Consider the following 25,829-nt stretch of genomic DNA (forward strand, 5'->3'; position numbering starts at 1 on the left):
CACTAAGTGTGCTGAAAATTCTGATTGAATAAGTCAGATTTGTACTAAAACTACATGATGCCAACAGTTCCAGACCAAAAAAAAAAAAAAAAAAAAAATAAGGATGGGAAAAAGAAAACAATACAAGAAGCAGTCAGCAGAGTTCAGCAGGAAGAAAGGCTGACATCACTAACGCTACCATGAGTGTAGGGGAAGCAAAAGGAGACAGAAACATGAACCACATGTATGAAAAGGGAAGGTCCTCCATGCATGTATGATAAGGTTAATGAAGTATATGTATGATAAGGGAAGATCCTGCATGCAATATGTTTGGCTTTTGAATTTTACCTTTTTCAAGTGATAAAATACAAGTTAATAAAATAAAGTTGAATACCATCACTTGAATTGACTCTGTCAAAGTTCATAGTTTTCAAATTCAGCTTGCAAGAATTTCTTTCTTGGAACAAATTGAAACAGGGAATGATTATTTTCTTTCATGCCTTCAAAAGTTAAAATGCCTATCCCTGAATATAAATGCAAACCTAAACTTACACATCTTTTTAACTATCCACTTTGGGAACAGTATGAAAATATTGTACCATGAAAAGGTACATGATCAGAATACATTTTGTATTCTGATTCTGATTTTGGTTTATATATATTTTTGTATATGCATATATGTAGATGTACATGTATTTATAAATATAAAATTTTAAATGTACAATTGATATAAATGATACAGACACATTTTTTATACATGGAGTAACAATCTTTCTTTTGCAACATTTAGGGGGAAATGTGATGGAAAAAATAAACAAGATGGTGCCAAGGTTTTTTGAAACCAAAAGGATTTTCTACACAGTTTATCTTGACATTACTCAAGCCTCTTTGAGATCTTAGTCTACTAGTCAATATTGATGGTTCTTTTTAAGATAAGAAAAGGGAATAGCCTTGTTAGCAATTCCAGACAAAATATCTGTTCCTTAAAGCCATGTGGTGAGTATAATGAATGTTTACAAATATTTTTGTTCATCTTCTAGGCTCATGACTTCAAAAAAGTCTTGTGACTTTTGAAGTAATTACAGTCATGTGATTTCTGATTTGTGCAATAAAAATATGTATAATATGTAAACATATGTATGATATGTAGAATATATAATTACATATACTTTTATAATATATACTTTAATAATATACTTTAATTTATAGACCTATAAATATGTGTTTGTGCCAATATTGGCCAATAAAATGTAAGTATGTATACCTTCTGGCACTGCCTGACCAAAATTTTAAAAGTAGTGCCTGATTGCCATTTGTATTTTGTTTTCTTTTTTTCTACTATAGCAATTACGGGAAAATATTCAGAGTCAGAGTCGGCCCTTATAACCCTGAGTTCTCCTGTGACTACGGTAAGTAGATCTCTCCTGCCCAACTGCATTTTTTCTGAAGCAATTAAGCAATTAAGTTTGTCAGGTTATTACTGTGTGACCTCATATATTCTGATAAGTCATAATGTCAATATTTACTTATTAATTAAAATGAAAAAGATATTCAAGGTTCTTAATATGTACTTCTCAAGCTTTACTCTTTTTCCTAAAATGAAAAAGATATTCAAGGTTTCTTCTTATGTACTTCTCAAGCTTTACTCTTTTTCCTAAAGTCGCTTTATCTGAAACATCTCCATAGAAATCCATTATATCTATAGATTTAACCTGAATTAAATTAAGAAAAATCAGTGAAATAGATGAATTTCTCATTAAATTATTAAACTACTCCTCAATAATAATTTGTCCTAACAGTTGATCAGTTGATTAAATCTGTGGGATATAAATTGATTGCATTATTGTTTCAATGATGAAAAAAACAATAGAAGTGGCCTCTGCTCACTATCCACTCTGGCCAGCAGCCAAGTCAGAATATATATGTGTGTGTGTGTGTCTGTGTATATATATATGTATATACATCTCCACCAACTCCCATAAGCTAATCAAAACACTGGTGCTCAGGAAAAGTAACACTAAAAACTCATATGTGAAAGAGTAAATAGATGATGGTAATTGACACTTTTGTAAATGACAGTAAGTGAGAAATATATCTTACTTTTCCTGAAAACACAAATTTAGAGAAACAAGCATTTTTAATGTTATGGAATCAAATGCTTTCGATTGTTTATATGTATGTATGACTTTGTAACAAATTTTTAAAGGAGCATAACTTGTGAAGTCATAATTCACATCATAATAACAAAAGAAACAATTTTATTATTTTTCTTCTATATTGATAACTCAGAAAAAACTCAGCAGTTCTTTAAAATTATAATCAATAATGATTTTTAAATGCATGGCTTAGATTTAGTTAGAAGAGTGGAAATGATGGCAATATATTTTTAAGTGTTGAATTCAAACCGTCTAAGGTATTCAAGGTGCTCAGTCATAAGGCAATATTTTAGATATTTTTACACTTTATTCTACTTTTTAAATGTTTAATTTTATATTTATTTAACTATTTCCCCATCTATGGATTATATATTGAAGAATAGCTTAAACTAGAAAGAATTGTAACTTTTTGATAGTTGTTAGAATGTCATTGTATAAAACAAACTGATTTCCCCAGGACCTTTGAGTCCACATCCTATAAATATAAATAAAACATAATTCATGGTATTCATTAATCTAAAGTCAAATTTAGTTAAATTTTAAAAGAATGCATAAAGAGAAATTATTCAAAAATAACTGAATGGTTTCTTTGGGGATTATTTGATATTGCTTAGGAAACAAATAATAAATCTGTCTTCCATGAATATTCTACTCCAACGTGCCTAATAACATTCTTTGGTCTCTGAACATTATCTAGAATTCCTCTCCTTTATTTTGAAAGAAATCATCTGAAATATGATCCAGGAATCATATGTGCTATATTCAAGGGGATGGATGTTGAATCAAAACACAACATGCCCTGAAGGTGCTAAAATTTATGGGGAAGAAAAGATAGTCCCAGAAGGAATTAAATCTGTCCTGTGGTTACAATGTTTGAGGACTAACTGCAGCATGTTTCTAAATTCATACTAGTTACTAAGGTCAATATAATAGCCACTACAGTTTTTCCTTGATAATGGGAATTTTAGTCTATTCTCTGAGCATCTTCACATGCCAGGAGATGAATCCGGATTTATCTAAGTCAGTGATGGTAGATTCACACCAAAGCCAAGTAACTGGTATAGCATTGCTTCAATAAATTCAGAGTATTGTGTGTAAGAAAAATTACCATCATTGGAAAGTTGCAAAGGTTTTAGAACATCACAAAGGTGTTACAGAAAATGGTTCTGGTTTACTAGGTTGTAATATCTATTCCACTGTAAACTTTGGCAGGTTTTTAAATCTCTACTAGCTTTAGTTTGGATACAAGTAAGGATGAAAATCATAGTACCTAATTGATAAGTTTTTAGAAATGTAAAATAAGGTCATTTTTGTGTTATGCTTAAAATTATAGTATATAAAATTATATATAAGCCATGCTATTATTATTGCTGAGGTGGCAAATAGAATCTTCGCTCAACCGCCCTCCACTTCTAACATAACTTTTTGTGGTCTGCCAAAATGAAGAACAAATCTATCTATTGCTGATGGTCTCTCTTTTTATGATAGATACTTTTACCTGAAGAGTATTTGCCATATTGTCATAAGAACATATTTACTGTCTCTAAAATAATCAAATATACTTAATAGTTTACACTAGGTTAGAGGATGAGTTTTAGACTCTTTTGTCTGAGCTTCTAAATTCTTCAAAAGATCTTCAAAAGATGCTTGCAACCAATCTTCTCAGTTGAAATTGTCACCTCTTTTCTCTACATTTATCTCCATCAGCCAAAGTCAATTCACTTTTAGTTACCCCAAATAAGGCGTTACTTTACCAAAACGATGAACACTTATATAACTCTACACATTATACATGACTAAATACATTTGTTCCCGAATCCCAGAAACTCAGAAACTGCTCTTTTTTTTCTTTTCAATTTTCACCCACTGAAACATCTTGAAACGTCAAGAAAGTGTTTTATGAAGAGAGAAAAACAAGGAAAGATTACTAATATTAAATGTTGGAATTAAAGTGGAGCAGCAGGACACTGGCTCAAGAGAGTAGGTTGCTATAAAATTAAAAATGTTTGATTGGGTGGTTGGTGGGATTTTATTTAAGGAAAAATGTTAAGTCTTTATATAGGCAAAGATTTGAGAAAAATGGAAAGAGGAAGTTGTATAATCAAGACAATGTGAAAAGAAGAATAATACAGCGGTTAAGAACATGTTACTCTAGGCTGGGTGTGGTGGTTCATGCCTGTAATCCCAGGCATGAGGCAGGTAGATCACCTGAGGTTGGGAGTTCCAGGCCAGCCCGACCAACATGGAGAAATCTGTCTCTACTAAATTTACAAAATTAGCTGTGCATGGTGACAGGCACCTGTCATCCCAGCTACTCAGGAGGCTGAGGCAGGAGAATCCCTTGAACCCAGGAGGCAGAGGTTGTAGTGAGCTGAGATCTCACCATTGCACTCCAGCCTGGGCAACAAGAGTGAAACTCTGTCCCTCCATCCAAAAAAAAAAAAGAACTTGTTTAACCAAATTGCTTGAATTCCAATCCTAGATTTGCCTTTTTTTACTTGTGTGATGTTGCAAAATTTTCTTAACCTTTACTGTGGCTCAGTTTTCTCATTTATGTAATAGGGATCCAAATACCATCCACTTTATAGCCTGGGTGCAAAGATTAAAAGGGTTATTATATGTAGAATACTTCAAAAACATCTCTGGCCCAGAGAGAGTGCTCATGAAATGTTAGAGATAAAAGAGGAGAGGGAATACAATATAAACTTATAAGTTATTCTTTAAGTCTCTAAGAAGATTAATACTCTTCACATCACGTTAAAATTTTCAAATGCCTTTCATCCTCCATGGCAGTGTATTTGTATCTTTCTTAGAAGATGGAGTTTCACTCCTTACTAGTATGTAATTATTTATGTATGCTTCCCATGAGCTATAAAAGCTCCTGAAAATCAGCAATAGCTATTGACCTCTTGTCCATCATTATCATTCAATAGATATTTGTTAAAATAATACAAATATAAATAAAACTATGTTCTCTCTCCTATAATATGAAAATCCGTTGCTATAATATTGATGTCTTATTAAAATTTCAGCCCATCATATGCTGTATTTTGAAAAAAAAACACAGGGATAAAACAATAGAATACCCAATAAATTTTTTGAAGTCAGTACTTTGTAATGTGCTTTTTAAAATACGCAACTGCATTGTCAATGACCTCAACTCCATTATTTAGAAAAAAAAATTTTAATGAAAGATAAAAGGATTCAGCAACAAAAGCCATTTTAGAAAGAGTTTCGTGTGAGAAATGCAATCATATAATAACTTCAGAAAAGCTTGAAATTAATGTCTGATACTATATTTATAACTAAAAAGTTATTAGAAATTAGTGCTAAGCATAAATTTTGTGTTAATTATATTAATACTGAGTTTTCTATATAAAATGTGAAAATATATAAAGAAACTTATTCTAGAAATTAGGCATCCATTAAATGTTAAACTGTATAAAAAATTAAGATAATATTAATGCAAAAACATTATGCTTTTGATTCTGTTTTCAGATGACTAACTTGCAGGGCAAATTCCAAATATATGAATTAACAAAGAGATTCAAACTTTGAAAATATATAAAAATTGGGTCAGAACTAAATTTAGACAGTTGTGTTACACATCACTCATACTTGACCAGTGACATTAGGCAGGTATGATTTGATTTTACTGACTCAGTGAATACAATTCTCCAATGCAATTCTCAATCTTCTTTTCAATATAAAGGCATTGTTTATATGTCAGTAAAAAGAGGTAATACAAACCTGACCTGAGAAGCTAATTTTCCTTTCATATTACTAATATTATAGATAATGTAGGGCCTTAAATTATACTGTGCCTTCTTTGTGTTGTTTATCAAAAGAAATTTTTCATTCTGTTCAGTAATTTTCATCACAAATTATTTTCTTTTACTTTGTGAGACTATAAACTAATCATGTTTTCCAGATTTGTTTAGGGTGTAAGAAAAATAAAAGTTAAATATAACGCTGATTCTAACAAAGATACAAGAATTCAGAACTTGACTTTTGTAAATTAACCATTCTCTTGGTTTCATCTTACTCACTAGTTATTTTCTTTTATTATAGTTTGCCTTAATTCCACTTTATGTTATTTAGCTACATATATCATATTTTTTGCTGCATCAACTGCTTTTTTAAAGTTAGCTATACATTAAATATTAATAGATAATAAGTGGCCTTGATAATTTACCTTGGAATACTATAGTAACTTCAACAAATGTAGGGAGCAGTAAATGGAAATTGCCTTGTTTAAATATAAGGAATTAGTGCAAAAAATATATATATAGAAAAATATAATTCCTCCTTGACTCCTTAAAGATGTAATGCATTTGGATCCAGTTTTACATACATAAAAATTATGGAGTAAAAAGAAAATTATTTATGTTCTTTTGAGTCAGATATGCAATTGGAAAAACCCTAAGAAAAGTAGTTATAGAAAGCCTTTAGATTTCATGCACATTGAGCAATAGGCCAAAAAATAGAGTTTTTGAAGGCATCCAAGTTCCAGAATTTAAATTCTGTTCTCTATTATTAATGATATGGACGAACTTTCATCACTGAATGGTTCAACCACGTATATCTTTTACTTAACTTCCTAAGCTAATGGGTGATCAATAATATTGCACAGGAGAAAAAGAAAACAAGACCAAAAGTGTACAAAGTATCTCTCTCCAATGATTGCTGTAAAAATACCTATTATTATGCTTTCTTAGCACAAAACACAAAGGACTTTTCACATGGAATGAGTCTACTAAAATATGTGTCACATAGCATTAAATGTCTTTGGTGGCTACTATTCTCCTTCCTCCATTGGTTTATTCTAATTTATTTTGCTTCATCTTTAGAGTGGTGGCTTTGCAAAGAGCAACAGAATACCAGATGGTCATTGCTGTGGTTCACTGAGTTTATATCCTAGCAGGAAGTTAGATGATTGCTTTTCAAGGTTCTTATCATACATTGAACAGTCTATTTCACCACAGGGGATTCTGAAGCTGTCAATATATTTTTGGCTAAGCATGCCCCATCATTTTCTCTTTAAGACATGGGCCTATATCATCATATGAATGTTTTGTGGACACAAAGATAATATACTTGTCTTTCCTTCTACATATTGTGAAATGTAGATTTGTGATAGAAATGAGTATTTACTTAATGTTTACAAAATTCTGTTTTAATTTTGGGAACAACATCATTAAACTATTTGTTATAGCTTCTTCAAAAATGTAAACTTTCCCTAAACAATGTGGATTTTGCATTTAGAAAATTTACTTTAAAATTCTTATTTGTCAAAACAAGTGAACAAAAAAACTGCAAGTAAACAAAAGCCTTCCCAGAAACAAAAGGCTCAAAGTTACACAGAATTCGTGTAAGCAATGAAGACTTAGTTGCCTCAAAAAGAGACTGACTTTTGTCTTTGATTTAAAAAATATACAGTTGACATTTTTCTAGGAATTGCACAGAAAGAGAATGAAGTTAAAATCACTCCATTGAAGAAATAAAAATCTCTAAATTTACACTATTGTAACATATAATACTAAAAAATATACAGATTGTCTCTTTATCATCAAAGAAAATTGATTAGTATAAAATAAGAATGATAGATGAAGGAATAAAAAAACCTGAACAATAGAGTAAACCAACAAAAACGTTTTAGCTATTGCGTACGTGATGAGGGGAAAAGGTAAATAATTGCCTGAATGAAGGAAGACACAACTCACAAATGCAAAATGGGGAACATAATGTTCCCCAATGGCTGACTGTTGCCATGGTCGGGCCAAGAGTGATTGCAGGATAAGAAGAGGAAGCCTTGATTTTCTTCCTTGAACATAAGAAACATACATAAGGCCAACATATATTGTTTATATAAGAATACCCCTCTATCCTTTTGCACAGAAATTAGACTATACACATTTGGACAATAGCCCAGATCGCCTTTCAAATACAAAACTCCCGTATTCAACAGACTGAGTTTCATGAGGCCTGGAGCTGTTTCATTAATCATTATACTCAGAAATGTGACTTATGTATAGTGAGTTTTTAAAATATATGAGTTTATGGCTGGGTGCGGTGGTTCATTCCTGTAATCCCAGCACTTTGGGAGGCCGAGGCAGATGGACCACTTGAGGTCAGGAGTTCAAGGCCAGCCTGACCAATATGGTGAAACCCCGTCTCTACTCAAAATGCAAAGATTAGCTGGATGTGGTGGTGCATACCTACAATCCCAGCTACTTGGAAGGCTGAGCCAGGAGAATTGCTTGAACCTGGGAGATGGAAGTTGCAGTGAGCTGATATTGCACCATTGCACTCCAGTTTGGGAGAATAGAGTGAAATTCTGTCTCAAAAAATAATAATACTAAGCATAAAATAAAATATATGAGTTTAATTATTGAATATACTTCAAATGTGAGAACTTCCAGACATGGATAATTCAGAAATGCTATGTTAACTTTGGGAAATATATTTTCAAAAACGATGTCTAATACTTGCTGACCCACACCTAATTTTTTGGGTAATGTCGGGCTTAAAGTTCCTTTTAATGCTGAAAAAATTAATTCTACTGCCTGTATGATCCCAGAACCTAGATACATCCATTCTCTGGCACTCTTAGTTTTTTAGTACCTCATATCTCAATGTTATTATCATATTCAAAAATACATCTTTACAAATAAATGTTAGTACTTTTGTCATCTTTTGGTTGTGAACATGATAAAAAAAATAAGGTAGTTATTACTAATTGTTGAATACCATTGATTAGGTATTTTACGTACATTTACCAACATAATCCTTATCTTAATACTATAAAGTAAGTAGGACTTGCCCCTATTATACACGTGAAAAAACTGAGGTCTCAAAAATTAAACATATAGGTTAAGGTTTTATATCTTCTCAGTGGCAGAGATATGAAGCAAACCAAGGCTTTTATTAGTCTAGAATCCACTCTTTCCGGAGTTCTTGACTATCTGAGTTTTAAAAATATTCTCCATTATTTCTGAACCCAGGCACATGTTTAACCGTCAATAGATATTTTAAATATGGTAAACACAAACATAACAAGTGATAGTTATTACTTCTATATGATTTTAAAAATAATTTACTTTTATGTGTTTGGAACTAATTAGGTAGTTTTGAGCACTTCTATGTGTTAAGCATTATATAACTTTTTCAAAATTATCATTTAATCTAATTTCTTTAACCTTCACAATTCTGAAATAAGTAAAAATGCTCAGTTTTTGACATAAGAAATAACACACTCAGGTAACACATGGCAGAAATATAAATCAACTTTTCTACCCCTAAAGATAAATCATGTTGCCTTTGCTCCATTACGCTGGATACTTCTAAAATACTCTAGTCAGGACATGTATGTTATTTTATAACACAAATGTACTTTTCAAAACAAGATTAAGGTGCATAATAGGACTATTGAGTGTTGATCTGACTGTTGATTGAATAGCCTGCGTTTTCCAGGGGGTGTTGAAGCAGCAGCAAGTGACCTGTGACACTTGCAAAGTTTTCCTTGTGGATTGACATCACTGCAATTTTGTTAGCAGGCTTTGAGCTGATAATTCCATTACCAAACAATTCATGCTTAACTTGCTTGTTCTTTAAAAGACATGCACAACATGTTTTCCTCATTAGCATCAAATATAACTGTTCGCATTAAGAAACTAGATCTCTGTGTGAAATGACAGAGCTAACGAGAGCTGAATGTGCCCAAATAATATTGCTCAGATACTGGCAAGTGTGGTGGAACTCAAAGTCTGTGCTAAAACATTTTCTGAAATAATATTTAAAATAAGGTATTTGAAAATGAACTCAATCAAACCATAATGCTTCAATCCTCAAAAAGAATTTTTAGTACCTGGTTCATGACATTTTTATATTCAACAGTACGTTTGAGTCCTTTCTTCTTCGGCGTAAAAGAGGTTACCACTGACACTACTCTCTCTGTGATTCAGAGAGTTACAATAACACATTGTCTTCTCTGGGAATGCGTTTAAGAAAAAAGGAGATGACCGTTTACAATGGTTTTTAATAAAATGTTTTTAAAAACTACGGATTTTAGGCTGGGAGTGGTGGCTCACGCCTGTAATCCCAGCACTTAGGGAGGCTGAGGCGGGCAGATCACAAAGTCAAGAGATCGAGACCTGGCCAGCATGGTCAAACCCCATCTCTACTAAATATACAAAAATTAGCTGGGTGTAGTGGCATGCACCTGTAGTCCCAGCTACTCGGGAGACTGAGGCAGGAGAATCGCTTGAACCTGGGAGGCAGAGGTTACAGTGAGCTAGGATCTTGACACTATACTCCAGCCTGGTGACAGAGCAAGACTGTCTCAAAAAAAAAAAAAAAAAAAAAAAAAAAAAAAAAAAAAAAAAACTACAGATTTTAGCTACAAAAAATGCTAAAAAATAATCTTTAGAGTGAATAGAAAAAACTGGACTTTGTTTTGATTGAGTATGTAAAATCTCATAATAAAATATATTTTCATTTTGGCAAAGTACAATTTATCATTATGTTTAAGCACTATATGGGAATGAATAGAAATATGGCACCAAATTATTTTCGTGTCTTGTTTCAATATAGTACTTTTCAGTTTTCTTTAAATTAGTTTTATCAATAACCTTATCTATTTTCTATGTAGTATCATATTTCTGATATCACATTTCAGCACTTACTCATATGTAATTGGGACTTACTATGCATAAAGTAAATGGCATTTTTGATTTCCTACTGCCTTTGTGAAGTAATTTCCAGATACAGAGCAGGGAACAAGTAAACATAATAAATATCCTTTCATTAACTAAGTCACTACTTCTTTGGAGGAATTTTCGCATATAAAATTTAAAAAATGACTAGGCTAAAGCTTCCTACTTCTTTCTTCTCCAACTATTGTCTTTTATTGCTCAGTACAATTCCATGTTTTGGTATTACATTTTGATCCAGAAAATTGTTGATCAAAGTTTTTTGGCAGGAGAATAATACAATATGGTGACAAATCAAGCTGCTATTCTTATTTCATCAGTCATTTCTCTAACACATTGTGGACAATGGTCTTCCAAGAATAAAACTTGGAAGATTTATTTTTCTTTGTCAAAGGCAACAGTTTCCTCATTAGCCCTTTTGCTTGTATGTACTGTAAATATTTGGTTTGGTTACTGTGACCTGTCAACTCTGTCAACATTTTATAGCATCACATCCCCTTACTGATTAGTCCTTTCCGTGAGCCCTCGTATGAAGTCCAAGTTCTTTATTTTTGGCTGCAAATAAACTCAAATGATCAATACAACGTGCCACTCTTTTAAAATTTTCTTTAATCTAAAATTCACATTTCTAATGCAGCCATATGTTTCCTATTGACTGCCTTCTTAAATCTTAATATGTTACCTCTTCCACCAAAAGTATGTGTCTCTTTTACATACAATTCTTAGTTTTTCCTGGGGTATGTGTATTATATTACCATTCTGAATGCAAAATATAATTATGAATTTTGAAAATTTTAACATAGGAATAGCATAACCATTTCACCTCGTCTTCCACTTCATCTGTGAGAACTGGGTTAAGAAAGATTCTGAAGCTACATCATGTGCTCCAGGTATTCTCATTCAAGACTTGGAGCATAGGAATTAGGTTTCACTTTGTACAGAATGTTGCAGGCAGTTAGTTGACTTTTACAAATACTACCAAATGGTGTTGATAAAATTCATCCTGCCTGTGAACAAACACAAAAGCTTTGCACCATACCCTCTAGGTTGTTGTGGAATACATTTTTTCTTAATTAAACTACCATTGCTAGGAAGCATCAAAAGAACTCTGTAAAAGCAAAGGTTTCATCAAGGAGAGACTCTACGTAAACTCCAGGGAAAGCAACGAGTAGATCATTACAGAGTTATCAGCCCCCTGCAAAGTTATAAATTGAAGAATCAGTATGCTATCAAGTGGAAAAGAAAAGCAGAGGGAAGGCATGAACTGAGCAGTCTGCCATCTTTTCTCTGGAAATGAACGACAGCTACACACACTGCATATACACTACTCCATTCTGTAAGTTTTAATGAAAAAATTGGTTAGTGGGAGATAAATCACGTCTTAGAAAATTAGGTCATGTGTTCTATGAAGTATGACTTAGACTCTACCTTTAGCCAGTGCATATTAGTAACATGTGAGAACTAATTTTGAGGCTGGAAAGGAAAATCTGTACTTTCTACATGAATTATTGCTTCATTCAAAATGTTCTTGCTCTATATAGTTTGTATGTTTAGCAATTCTCTGTAAAATCTTCTCTTAAAGCATTGTCCCTAGCTGAACTTCCATGCACTCAATGGGAGATATTAATACCTTCCTTATCAAGATTCCTAGCTTACTCTACAGATTCTGCTATTAAAGCAATCAGCATACATTACTGCAATTACTTGATTACTGTCTGCCCCACTGGACCACAGGTTCTTAAAAACAGAAATTGTTTCTTAATCAATCTTTTGATTCTCAGCACATAACATAATGCTTTGCAGAAGGAAGGCCCTTAATAAATACATACAAATGAGTAAATTTATTCATTAGTGTTACAGCTGAGGAGAAAAAAAGTGACCTGGGTAGACTAAAGTTAATATTTTCAAAAATGGTGGATGCCAATTTTGATAGATTTTTAAAAATCATAGAAGTTAGAGTGGAAGTCAAGGGGAAAAGTCTTGCTGGGACCTGGGAGTGAAGAGTAGGGAAGTAAATATGCTGGTAGCAGAGTTTAACCCTGAAACCAAAATGGCAATAGAAAAAAAAAAAAGGCAATAGAGGTGTTGGTTTTAGGGTTAGATTTGAGTAGAAGGACATTTGATATTATTCCATTTCAAATTTGTCTTTGTTGACTATATATCCTTTCTTTAAGGAGGAGATAGTAACAGGTGCTAAGGAAAAGTTGGATGATAGAGCTAACATAAGTAATAAATAAACCTGATGTTTTATGAATGTTATTACATTAAACTCTAACAAGTTTATGATTTGGGTATGTCTGCCTATCTCTTCATCCCAGTATAACTAAAAAAAAAAATAGCTTCCAAAATAATTCAATTATTACTCAAAGTCTGTAGTCAGTAAGTGGCAGAATCAGTATTCAGAATAAGGCCTTTCTGATTCCAAAGCCTATTGTCTGAATTGAGATGAAGGAACCAAACAACAGAGATTCATATTCAAGTAGTGTTGAGAATGCTCCATTGAAATCTCTTCAAACTACTTCTTAGTTTTAAGTGTCTTAAGTCCTTGTAAACTACTTAGGTTTTAAGAATTTTAATAGGTCTTTGATTTAGGGAGTTTTATGCTTTTTTTGAAAAAAAAAAAGATTGCATTTCTGCTGATTTCCATATAATATTCCATATAATATCCAATTTCTCCCATTATAAAGAAAAGTTCTTAGAGACATAAATTATTCTGGTGACGTATCCAAAAGGTAACAAGTTCAGGCTTTGGAACCTGAGAGAATATTTCAGACCTGGCCTCTGCCATAGCCCATGTGCTTTTGGGAGACATTTCTCCATTTTACACTCATGTTTCTGCATATCTTTGAGCACAGGTACAAATTGTCCTCCTTTTTAGTACCTGGTTATCCTTCCTTATAGAAAATAGCCAAGGAGAATACAGTGTTTTCCACCAGAGCAAAGGATAACTCTCCTTACAGCCTTGAGGGACGGAGACGGTGCTCCCTCCAGAGGAAAGAACGGGTGTGCCTACTGTCCATTATAAAAAATTCAGGTTTCTAAGCTCATGGTTCATCTCTTAGAATAACATTTAGTAAGTTGTGCAGGAATCTCACAGTCTTCATGCCATTCTATGAGAATTAGGGCTTGAGAAACTGGCACAAATCCTGCTATTCTTGCTCCTAGTGCTGCTGTGAGTAATAAACTATCCTTTATTTCTGACTCAACAGTCTTGTGTTTCCGTCATCATCCATGAAACTGTGGCAAATAATTTTAACTTGAAAGTAGAGTAAAATGTCAGAACTCTTCATAGTTCTTGATGTTTACCAGCTAATAATCTAAAGCAATTATTTTTAAATATCTAAGCTTTGGTTTCCTATTATAGTGAAATTTAAAAGTGATAATGCTTATAAATTTCACAGTATATTTATAGTGCTTAAATAAATGATAGCTAATAGTAGTTACGCAATATTAGTAGCAACAGCAGCAGTAGCAGTAATGATAGCGGTAATTGTGGTAGCCGTAGTAGTTGAAGTATATGCAGCAAAGGAATCTAACATTGAAAGAATGCCACCATATAGCAGACATTTTTACTAAGCAGCCAGTGTAGCTTATCTTATTTAATCCGCACAACAAATGGAACAGGTGTTTTGTGTTTTGTTTTGTTTTCATTAGTTAAATGAGGTAAATGAGACTCAAATTGTTGAACTGATTTTCCTGAGGTAACTCACATGGCAATTGGCAAAGCTGGGATAAGAAGTTTGTTGTGTCTAATTACCAGGAGGTTGTGATGCATGCATTTGCAGTGACATGTTTGGGAGGAAGCTATAAAGTAATTTAGATGGGCAGTTGGACATTCCCACATCCCAGTCATGGAGGAATTACAGAAGCACATGCTTGTTAAGGAATAAAAGAAGCCCAGAGGAAACACAATGTTGGCCTCCAGAATTTTTCTAAGAAAAATCCATCCATGTGCTTAGCTAATGTTGAATATGTTCTGTTTCCCAAGCTCTGTATTTTGAACCTTTGTCCACATTATTATATTGTTGTGTTTTCCCCATGATACAAATAATCTTAATAGTATTGATAGTAAACAAATACAGTACAATTAATTTCAAAAATTTCCATGCTGTCTTCTATCAGAAAGATTCATAGACTCAGTCAATATTTCTTAAAGCTAAACAATTTTGACAGCCTAATTAAATTTCTAAACATCATAAAATCCATGTTTTAAATATAAATATGAAAACATATAAATACACAATGCAGGCATAACTATGTACATAGATATATATAATTTACTACCTAATTTCACAAACAATGTGATAGAGATACTAGTCAATACTAAAATTTAGTATTTTTCTCTACTTTTCATGTAGTATATGAGACTATTTATCCTTCAGGCTTTTGGTTTTTTGTTTTTGGTGTTTTTTTGAGACAGAGTCTTGCTCTATCTCCAAGGCTGGGGTGCCGTGGTGCTATCTCAGCTCACTGCAGCCTCCTCCTCCTGGGTTCAAGCAATCATCCTGCCTCAGCCTCCCGAGTAGCTGGGACTACAGGCGTCTACTACCACACATGGCCAATATTTGTATTTTTAGTAAAGATGGTACTTCACCACATTGGCCAGGCTGGTCTCAAACTCCTGACCTCAAGTGGTCCACCCACCTCAGTCTCCCAAAGTGCTGGGATTACAGGTGTGAGTCACCATGCCTGGACCCTCCTTTAGATTCTGTAGAAGAAACAGGCACCAAACACATTTTTCAAATACACTGGCTGATGACAACTCTCATTTTTAAAGTGTTTTCATTTTACCTCTACAGATAGGAACAGGAAAATCCCACGAAGCTGTATTAACTGAATTGGCTATGCAGGTGAGCTGAGGGTGGCCATCAAGGATGTATCCAGTGACACAGCTGTAGCGGATCTTGTCCCCAACGTCGAATCTTGTACCATATAATACACCTTTGGGCGGAACACCAGGATTTCCACAAGAGCTACTCTGCAATTCTATTAAAAAGGAGGAAAAGAACAGTTTACAGTTATTTCAATAAGCAGTTTTTTGTTTCAGATTTATACAATTATATATGCAGATATGGATATTCTTATTTCTTTGGAGAAGAGTCACTGAAAAGAAATGTCTTCTATTCCAACACATGTGACAGTGAAATATGGAAAGAAAACTAAACTTTATCACAGAGGTATTACTGGTCATTCTTTATGCTAGAAAGTTTTAGATATTATATTACTTAGTCTTCCGAGCATTACTCATATTTTTACTCATATATTAATATTTACTCAGATAAGTAAAACTCCATGGCTTTTTCAAAGTTACATTCTAATAACATAGTAATAAGCAAATTCATTTCCTTAACATTATCTTCAGTCCTTCAGTGCTTAGTCTTAAACCATGAACCTAGATAAAATACATATTTTGCATGGAAACCTTTATTTCATTTAAATGAGAAAAACACAGTGGAGTAGTAAGTGGACAATTTTTAAAGTTAGGGAGGGAGGATGAGCTAGAATTTCAGCTCTATTATTTGTTATTAACTTTGAGTGTATATTAAGAATGATAACAATAAGTGCAAACAGTTGTAATATTTTAATTAGATCAATAGGCAAAATATATGGAAAATGATATATCAGAATGTTTTATCTATCACCTTCTTCTATTGATGCTTAAAACTAAACAAGTATACAAACATGAGTTTTTAAAACAATATTCAATTCAGAAAAAATCCAACTTTAGATTAAATGAAAAAAATTGAAAAAAGCAGAACTTCAAGAATAAAAATATTAGAGATTATTCTCATATTGTTTTGTACATTTTTATTTTATTACTGTTATATTACCTTTATACTACAAATAATAAAATCACAAACAGTAATTAATGAACTAAAAGATATCACAATTTGAGTAAAGTCGGTAGTTAATAGTATTGTGCAAACATTAATTTCTTAGTTTCGGCCATTTTACTGCAGTTACATCAGCGGTTATATTAAGGAAAACTAATTAAGACTATGTGGGAACTACTGTTCTTGCAAAATAATAAGCTGAGAGTGATGTTGCAATAAAAAGTAAAATATTTTTCCCATTTTGCTTTGATATTTATTTCATTTGTGCAGTTACTAAGTTCTATATAATATTACAAAGCTAATTCAAATAATTACAAACCATTGTAATAATTAAAATATCAATGTCAATACTAAGCAAAAATATTAAAACGCAAAATGGTTCACAATATATAGCTTAATTTTGAGAGTGTTTTTTAAACTTACGTTAAATTTTTTGTCTAAACTTTTCAAAGCAAGTAAAAGAAAAATCACAGATTAATTTCCAGTATGAGATCAATTTAATCAAGAAAAATGTATTGAGCACAGGACATCCATATATTTTAGAGAAAAAAATATTTACTTTGAGTTTTAAAAATGTAGTTTTAGGTTTCTTAAAACTAAAAAAGTGAAGAAATTGACTAATATTTACTAAATGTATATGGTTTCAATAGATAATTTTCTTAATAATACATTCTAAACTTAAGTTTGTAAAATATTTAAAGTGTCGGTAGTGAAGGTTATTTCTAATTGTTTATTTTGTTATTTCTCAAAGACATATGCTATATGTGAATTTTCACTAAAACAATACTAATTTATTGTCTGTGAATTTTGAGCAAATTTTAAAGAAACACTTTGAACAGTAGTTTATTTTGAAATACTTAATTTTTTGGAAAATCATCTGATTAGCAGTTGAGATGTTTGCTCCCAGAGACAGTGAGGTTAATCAGTTTTGACAAAATGAACAAAAATTCAATCCCCTGAATATAGTAATAACAAAGGCGATACTTTTAATGAAACTACCACTTTCGGCCTTAGAATTAAACCACTCCTCTTCCTTCTACCCTCTAAAAAATAATTAAGGTCAGGACTTCAATTATCGTAAAGTTATATGTCTAGGAGAAAAGTGGTTTCCAAATTATGTCACAGGAAGCAACTAGGTGGGGGAATAAAATGAAAGAGAAGAAAGCTCTGAATAGTTTTTGGACTCAAAATTAACTTTGATTTAAATGAACAAATAAATATTATCCAGAATAAAGTACCTAAAGCAAAATGGAAATCATGTCAGGTGAAGCAGTGATGAATAGTAACATTGAATGGAATCTTAATAGATTACTTAATCTCAAGGCTTGTGGCTGAATTATTTCTAAAACTGATAAAAAATTTAGGTTGTTTCAAAATGAAACTCAAAGAAGACAATTTTAAAGCATATCTGGCCTCCACTTTCAGGAAATTCCTGCTGTTGTTTGTGCTTGTTTATCATCTTCATTTATAGAAACATCTACCCATCATCATCTGTTAACTGAGTAATTTATAAAGAGAGTTAAGATATTTTGCATTCAGGTTTAATTGATCCTGATTCTATAACCATTGCTCATGGATTATATTTTTTGTCTTCTTCTAACCCTTTAATTCAGGACTTCTCTCTATGCTGTGTATGTGCATTTTTAAAGGCAAAGCAAGTAAGATGTGTCACTAACTGAAGTATATAACCCACCATCAAAAAAGACTATGTTCTGATTGAACATTCGCTTCTTACTCTTAACATTTTAAAACTAAGTAGTGCTGCATATTTAAACTTTTGAATTAAATTTACTTTCAATAAAGAGGTTTATAAATTGCTAAGATAGACTAGTTTTTAGATAATGTTTCTTCCAGCCATCCAGAATTTGAATTTCAGAACAGAAAACCAAATACCACATGTTCTCAATTATAAGTGGGAGCTGAACAATGAGAACACATGAACACAGAGAGGGGAACAACACTTACTGGGACCACTTGTGGGAGGGTGGGGGTGGATAGAGTATTGGGGAAAAGAGCTAATGCATGCTGGGCTCAATATCTAGGGGATGGGTTGTTAGGTGCAGCAAACCACCATGGCACAGTTTTACCTATGTAACAAACCTGCATATCCTGTACATGTACCCGAACTTAAAAAAAAAAGAAAATGAATTACTCAACTATGTTCAGTAAATCAAACTGTAAAATAATTATTAAATATATGTTGCAAGTATTTACAGTAAGTGATATTGCTTAAAACATATAAAATTATTAAGGAAAACACAAATTTATAAGGGAAGATTTTTTTGTAATTCATCAGATGTACATGCAAGCTAGACACATCATACTTGTTATCTCAATGTGTTTTTGAAGCGAATTATTACACCTAAAAGCAGAGTTGCTGAAAAGACTTCAGTTATCTTCCTTTACCAGCAGATGACAGTAATATATTGATTAAGAGGTTTAGGTAACTAACACAAAATAATAGAATCTGACAAATTGTCTTCTAATGTCCCATAATACAAAGATTAAAATGGGATTGGAGTAGGGGAGGAAGTACTGTAAAGCTCTTTACACTGTATTCTTGGTTGAGCACTTAGAGTGGGCAGGTTGGTGAACTGAGATCACTGGAAAATAAACCTGAAGAATTTGTACTCAAAATATGTCTCAGAAAATGTCAGAGACCCTTTATGTTAAGTTTACTGCTCTAGGCATAACAAATCATTTAGTCTAATTAAAATCCATCTGATTTTGGCTGGAAAGATGTATATTTTATTTATCTTCTCTTCTCACAGCATTGAGATTATCAGCAAATATGAAGATATTTTGACAACATAGACTATTCTAAAGTGTAAAAGATTTTTGAAATTGCAAAATAATTCCTTGGAAAATATACAAGATAAATTTTTAAAAATTCAATTGTGTTTGAACGGGTAGAGTTTAGCGACACTCTTCTCTGTTAGTTAAAAGAAAAGATAAATGACTTGGTAAGTGACACTGACACTATTTTATTCATCAGAAGTTTTTAAGAGTTACCACTAACATTGCTCTATGATGTGCACTAGTTAATACTATAACATGTCCCTTGCCTTCTGAGCTAAAAATTTGAGAAAGTCAACCTTTGTTGTAGAGTATCAGCTATAATAGGCATTTGGGCATTCTTCCACTTCTATCTCATAAAATACTCGACATTATGGGTATAATTCTACTCATTGTGTAGAAAGGAAAACTGAGACTCAGGAAGATCAAGTAACTTTCCAAAGGCCATCCACTAATAAATAGTAGACTTGTGGTTCAAACTTAGGTTTCCTAACTCAGAAGTCTTACATCATTTCACAATTATATATTGCTTTCTACTAAAGGCAGATATTCATTCCACAAGTGTTTATTAAGCATCTATCATCAGTAATGCTCTGGGGATATAGTCTAGCAAAAGATAGACATGGAGTTTATGATTTGGTGGTTACTAAAAGTAATACATCAGTAATTTACAGAATATTAATTGTATTGTGACATTTTGCAGAAAGGAAACATATAAGTTATACTAAAGGCATATAATGGCGAAATCTGAATTAGTATTGATTAAGAGGAGATCTGGAAAGGATTTCCTGATAAAGAAAGGCTTTAATTGTGATCTGAAATGGGTAAAAGATAGTTTTTGTTTGTTTGTTTTTAAGGGCAGTGAACAAGTATATTTGAAATAGAAAAGTATAAGAATCAAAGTACTGTAACAGTTATTAGGTTTGACAACACAATGAAGACAGGTTTCATGGAAATGGTAGGGTAGGGTAGAAACTAGATTGGGAAAAAATATTTCAAAAGGGTTTATCATAGATGGCTTCACACAGTGATGTATATCCTTTGCATAGGCTCATAAATATGAAGGAGAACTATATCCTCATTAAATATTTGGTGGTGCGGTGCTATCTGCTTTTTAAAAGAGTAATTGAGAGTAAATAATTAACATACATTTTATAAATGTACATGTGAGCAGAGATTTTCATAAGCATGCATGATATAAAGTGGGTAAGTTTACTAATTTAATACTAATTCAATATTGAGTGGGAAAATTGTGATAAAAGGAATTGTAAAAATTAATTTTTAAAAAATTAGTAGCCAAAATAATGTATGCATATTATTTTAATATGAGAATACCAATTTTATAAGACTGTTGATATTATTACACAAAACAATATATGTTACTCATGTATATTTTTAGCAAGCACTCAATATATGCCAAATATTATTAACTAAATAAATTGAAGTTTTATTATTATTATAATCAATTGTGTATTTGAGACATCAAAATTAGGTGTGATTACATTATCGATTTTCTAGAGGCCGTGTCATAAGTATCAAATTTTCATTAAATGTAATGAAGTACATTAGATCATTCTTGGTCTTAAGAATTAATAAAAAATAGTAATTTAGTCAAGGGTAAAATTCAATTGCTCCTCTCTGAATCACAAAGGAAATACAAGGTCTAATCTTAACTTTTGGCAGAAACTTTGTATAAACAAATTCAAAAAAGTCCCCTATAGGTGTCATTGATTTCTTCATTCTTTTGTCTATTGTTTGGTATCATATATTAAGCACCATTCCAAGCACAGTAGTTATCAAAAGATATATTTGATGAATTGCAGGCTGAAATATCCAGATAATTTTTAAAAACAAAATAAGTAAGTCTAAAATGCAATTTAAATCTTGAAAGAGAGTATATATAAAGGACTATAGGGGAACAAAATTTTTGTTATGGTTTCCTTGGAGAAATGAAATAAAACTCTATCAATAAATTTAGAAAAACAAGTGTGTGATTAATACTAATAAACATATTACAACAATCTCTTTCTTAAAAAAAATATCCAATTTGTCGGGAGCACATGAATAGTTGCCAAAGGCAAAATGTTACACAAATTATCAGGAAGAAAACCTTACCTTGAAAATTGGAATGAAAATTTTTAAAAAGGGATAACGGACATCCTGACTACAGAATTGCGTAATTACTCAGTCAAATAGATGAAGCATGATCCTGCTGAGATCAATTAACAATGCTTTAAAACACTGCAAAATTATATCTACTAAGGGAAGTAAAATCAAGTTGTTTGTGCTTCTTGGAGAAAATTAATCTCAGGGTTTATTTCCCAGATGATTAAAAATAATTTAGGAGAGCATAACATCAAGCTGAAACAAAATGTTTTGCACCCAGTACCTCTCATCCTGAGAATTCCAAACACTTAACAAATAAATCCATTTTCCAAATTTTTTGGTGATACCAAGTGTTTTTTATTACAAATATTTAACCATTTCATTCACACAGGACATAAAGGGTGTAGTTAGGAATTTACCTGGGTACTTCAGTTTGAGCAAACATTTCGTGAGTATTTTGAATCACCTATTGCATCTATAATGTCCTCATGGTCTTTTCTTTCAGTACATATAACTGAATGAAATTTATTTCTATATACATTTACTTCCTCACCAGACTTTGAGCGTCTTGAGAAGAGGGACTCTAATTCATCTTTGTGTATCAAGAATTTAGCACACTGTGTTGTCGCCAAGCAAGAAGAATTAAACTAATTGTGTTATCTCCTTGAGTAGAAAAATTTTAAAGTTAATTATCACACAGAGCTCATAGAATTAAATGTTTAAATACAAAATAATAGAGTGGAATCTGTAGTATAGAAGAAAGTTGTAGGAATAACATGAATTAAACTTGTTTTAATAAGCACTGGATCACATTGGCAACATGTGATTTTGTATGAGTCAAATTACATAGTTATGTGATTCAATTCTGTTTCTCTGTGAAAATGCATTCACTTCTGTAAGCCATTTCCCTCCCATAAGCATAATTTCTAAGCTGGAGTCATGTCACAGACCTCACTAGGATGCTGAAGATGTTGCAAACATGAGGCCACATTTGCCATTTTGGAAGTCATCCTGCAACTTCAAAAAGGTTCAGAGGTGCTAATCAAAAGGACAACTGTTATATCTTATTAGTTGTTATTATTATTATTTGTTTGTTATTATTTTAACTTATTGAAAGGGAATCTAAATTACTGGTTGCTAGAAAAGAAATAAGAGCAAGATAGTACTGTCTTAGCTGGGCTGCCTAAGAGGAAAACAGAGTACTGGATTGATTTTAGGGAGGAATGAACACTGATTAAAATGTATTATAAGCAGTAGAAGAAAAGTCTATTGTCATTTAAAAAAAATGTTTCGATAAGTCTTAGGGTAAGATGGATATATTTCCAAGGGAAGAAAGTATGAAGCGGTGGAAAAGTTAGTGTAAAACCAAACACATAAAAATTTATGCTGTGTCGGTAATGTCATTCTGTTTTCATATTGTGGATATAGATAAGGTCTACTGGAACTATAGAAAAATATTTGAGCATCAGATGTAGATTTATAGTTAAATATAAGGTAGAAAATACTTTGCACCATATACAAAGACTAGCCATTAGTTATGTTGACCCATGAATAAGAGGTAATGCCCATTCCATTGAAAATATCTGTGCCCTTTCATTGGCTAAATAAATTTTATCATCCAAAATGAATTTACAAAAACGATATTATATTTTTGTTTTGTAAACTCTGTAACCACTATTGTGTTAACATAGTTTGGTGAAAGGATCATGAAATATAAAAAGTTATGATTATTAGAAGCTAACTCTGTTGTACATAACTACCAGAATATTACCAAAACCAAAGAAATACAAATACAAAAGGGAGGCATATTAGCAGTCATACTCACATTAAAGTTTCTGGACATGGAATAACATTGCATTTAGCATAGAGTAGCATTTGACAGATTGATTCAGAATAATAGAAAAATGACTCTCCTCTGACAGAATTGGGACAAGTATCTGTATTAAGACTTTTGGATAAAGGTAATTTAATTCTTTAAAAAGATGTGTTAAGCTGATCATGGATAATTTACTGGAATTATATATTCATCAAATATGATGACTGAGAAATGCCACTGTATTTTGCAATTAATCCATCACCAAATAATTACTGAAGCCCGAGGCACAAATGTCAAATAGGTATAAAATATGACACCATTTCTATCTTGCTGAAACATAACTCAAGTTGGAAAAATAAGACATACATGGTAATGACCTAGAAATTAAAAAATAAAACTGATTCCATAAGCCGATTTTTAAAAAACAATTTTAACTATTATATACATATACCAAAGGAAGACTATTTTATAAAATGAGTTAAGTAAATTTTTAGTTGGAGAGAATTCAGAAGAGTCAAATAAATCATATGAATAAGACCCAGAGAGAGGAATGTCCAAGACGTAGTCAAGAGCAGTGTGCAGAATAGGTTGGTTTTAATATGTTGGTCTGAATAGGTCGATATATATGAGGAAACACAGAATGTAACTTCAGAAAATAATCTTAGGGTTGCACTTTGGAAATACTTGAAATTAGCTGTTTTAAGGTCAATGCTAAGCTGCTGCTGATGCTGCCAAAAAAAAAAAAAAAAAAAAAAAAAAACCAAACAAGTTACAGCGAATTGCTTAAATAAGATAGCAGTTACTTCCCTTCATGTGACTTTCTGATTGCTCTAGGCTAAGAGAGATTGGACTGTGCCCTCAGGCCATCAGGGACTCGGGAGTTTGTTTTTTTTTTCCATCTTGCTACGCTATCCTCCCCTAGGGCATTGCCTTTGTCCTTTGCCTTCAAGGAGAAGTTGGGTTGCTGCAAATGTTGAATTCCAGGCTACTGAGTTGAATGAGAAGATGTTAGGGGAAAGCAACAACAACAACAACAACAACAACAACAACAACAAACTTCCCTGGGAGATACACAGCAGTTTTGTTCCTGTTGTTGTTTTGTTGTTGTTGTTACTGTTATCGTTTTTCTATCAAGGCCTACTATAATTCCTCATGGAACAGAGACCTGGTGGAGCAGAAAATAGATGGTTACAATACATAACCCCAGGTGAATAAGCAAATAAAGGGGACTATTCAACAGTTAAAGAGCATGGTCATGCATACATCCTGTCGGACAGCGATTCCGAAGCACTTCCTGCCCTGGCAGACCCTCGTCCTCTTCTCTAGGAGGTGCTCCTTTGTCCCGCATCTTCTGTTGTCCCCTGGCATTTTCTTCTGAATAGTTCTTTACTGTCCACATTCTCTGTGGTCAAATTTGAAGCAGGTGTTGAAGAGTAAACTATCTTTGGGAGTGCTTTGAGATTATATCCTACCTCTGCTAATGCAGGTTTGGTGTTTGAAAATTGCCTTAGGGATTGACAACCAGAGTTTTGCAGATGACTCGTATAATTTATTCAGCTAAAACTGCCCCTGAAAGCTTATTAGGAGTTAATTTAATTGCTTCCAGGTTTTCTTTGGTGCCAAGGAACACTCTTCCCAATCCCCAACTTGTTCAAACCATGGCTTTCATTGCCGTTTCATTGGAGCTACCTTGAGGTGATCTGAAACAATAAACTTGGACAGAAATGCAACATTCCTTACCTGATCTTTGGCCCCAAGGCTGTCTTCCATCCTTGGACTAAGAAACTTATATAAGATTCTGATAAACTTTCTTATCCCCTGCTATACAGAAGCAGTTGGTTTTTCCAACCCATAAGTCCCCAGAATTTAGACTCTATTCATTCTCTTCTTGAAAATGGCCAATTGATGTCTGAGCTCTTCTCTGTTTTATATATAATGTCTTACTTGTTCACATTTTGGGAGTACATGTGATATTTTGATACTATGTACATACAGTATGTAATAATCAAATCAGGGTAATGAGTTTGTGTGTGTGGAAAAGCCAAGTCACACTGTGTTTTTCCTCTACTCCGGCACTGCAAGAACAATGGGCACAGAAAACTTCTGTGACCACGAAGCAAGCAATCAATTTTGCAGTGGACAAGAATTGGGTGTCCTCCAATTCAATTCTGACACTGTCTACCTGGCGATAGTATCTGATCTTACAGGTTGAAGGCTTAGTCCCTAAGGCTGACCCCCCAGGCACCAGGCAAAAGTCTGGGCCTATGGAATTTTTGCCTGACAAGCTTCCAGTGGAGTTTTCACTAGGGAGACTCATAGAACTTAAGGATTCACTTGCTGACATTTAACAGTTTATTACAGAAAATATTACACAAGATACAGATGAAGAGATGCATAAGGTGAGGTATGGAAAGGATCAGAGAGCTTACAT

The 25,829-nt window shown here is 32.6% G+C and overlaps 1 protein-coding gene across 1 annotated transcript in view; it reads right to left on the reverse strand.

Annotated features, from left to right (window-relative positions):
- The window catches only part of CSMD3 (CUB and Sushi multiple domains 3), a 1,224,761-nt gene that overhangs the window by 934,062 nt on the left and 264,870 nt on the right, over positions 1–25,829 (reverse strand). Inside the window, exon 4 of the mRNA XM_015145899.3 lies at positions 15,638–15,832. Within this exon, the coding sequence (XP_015001385.2) occupies positions 15,638–15,832 (195 nt within the window). The remainder of the gene's footprint in view (positions 1–15,637; positions 15,833–25,829) is intronic.

Source organism: Macaca mulatta, chromosome 8, assembly GCF_049350105.2.
Source record: "Macaca mulatta isolate MMU2019108-1 chromosome 8, T2T-MMU8v2.0, whole genome shotgun sequence".
Lineage (NCBI taxonomy): Eukaryota > Metazoa > Chordata > Mammalia > Primates > Cercopithecidae > Macaca > Macaca mulatta.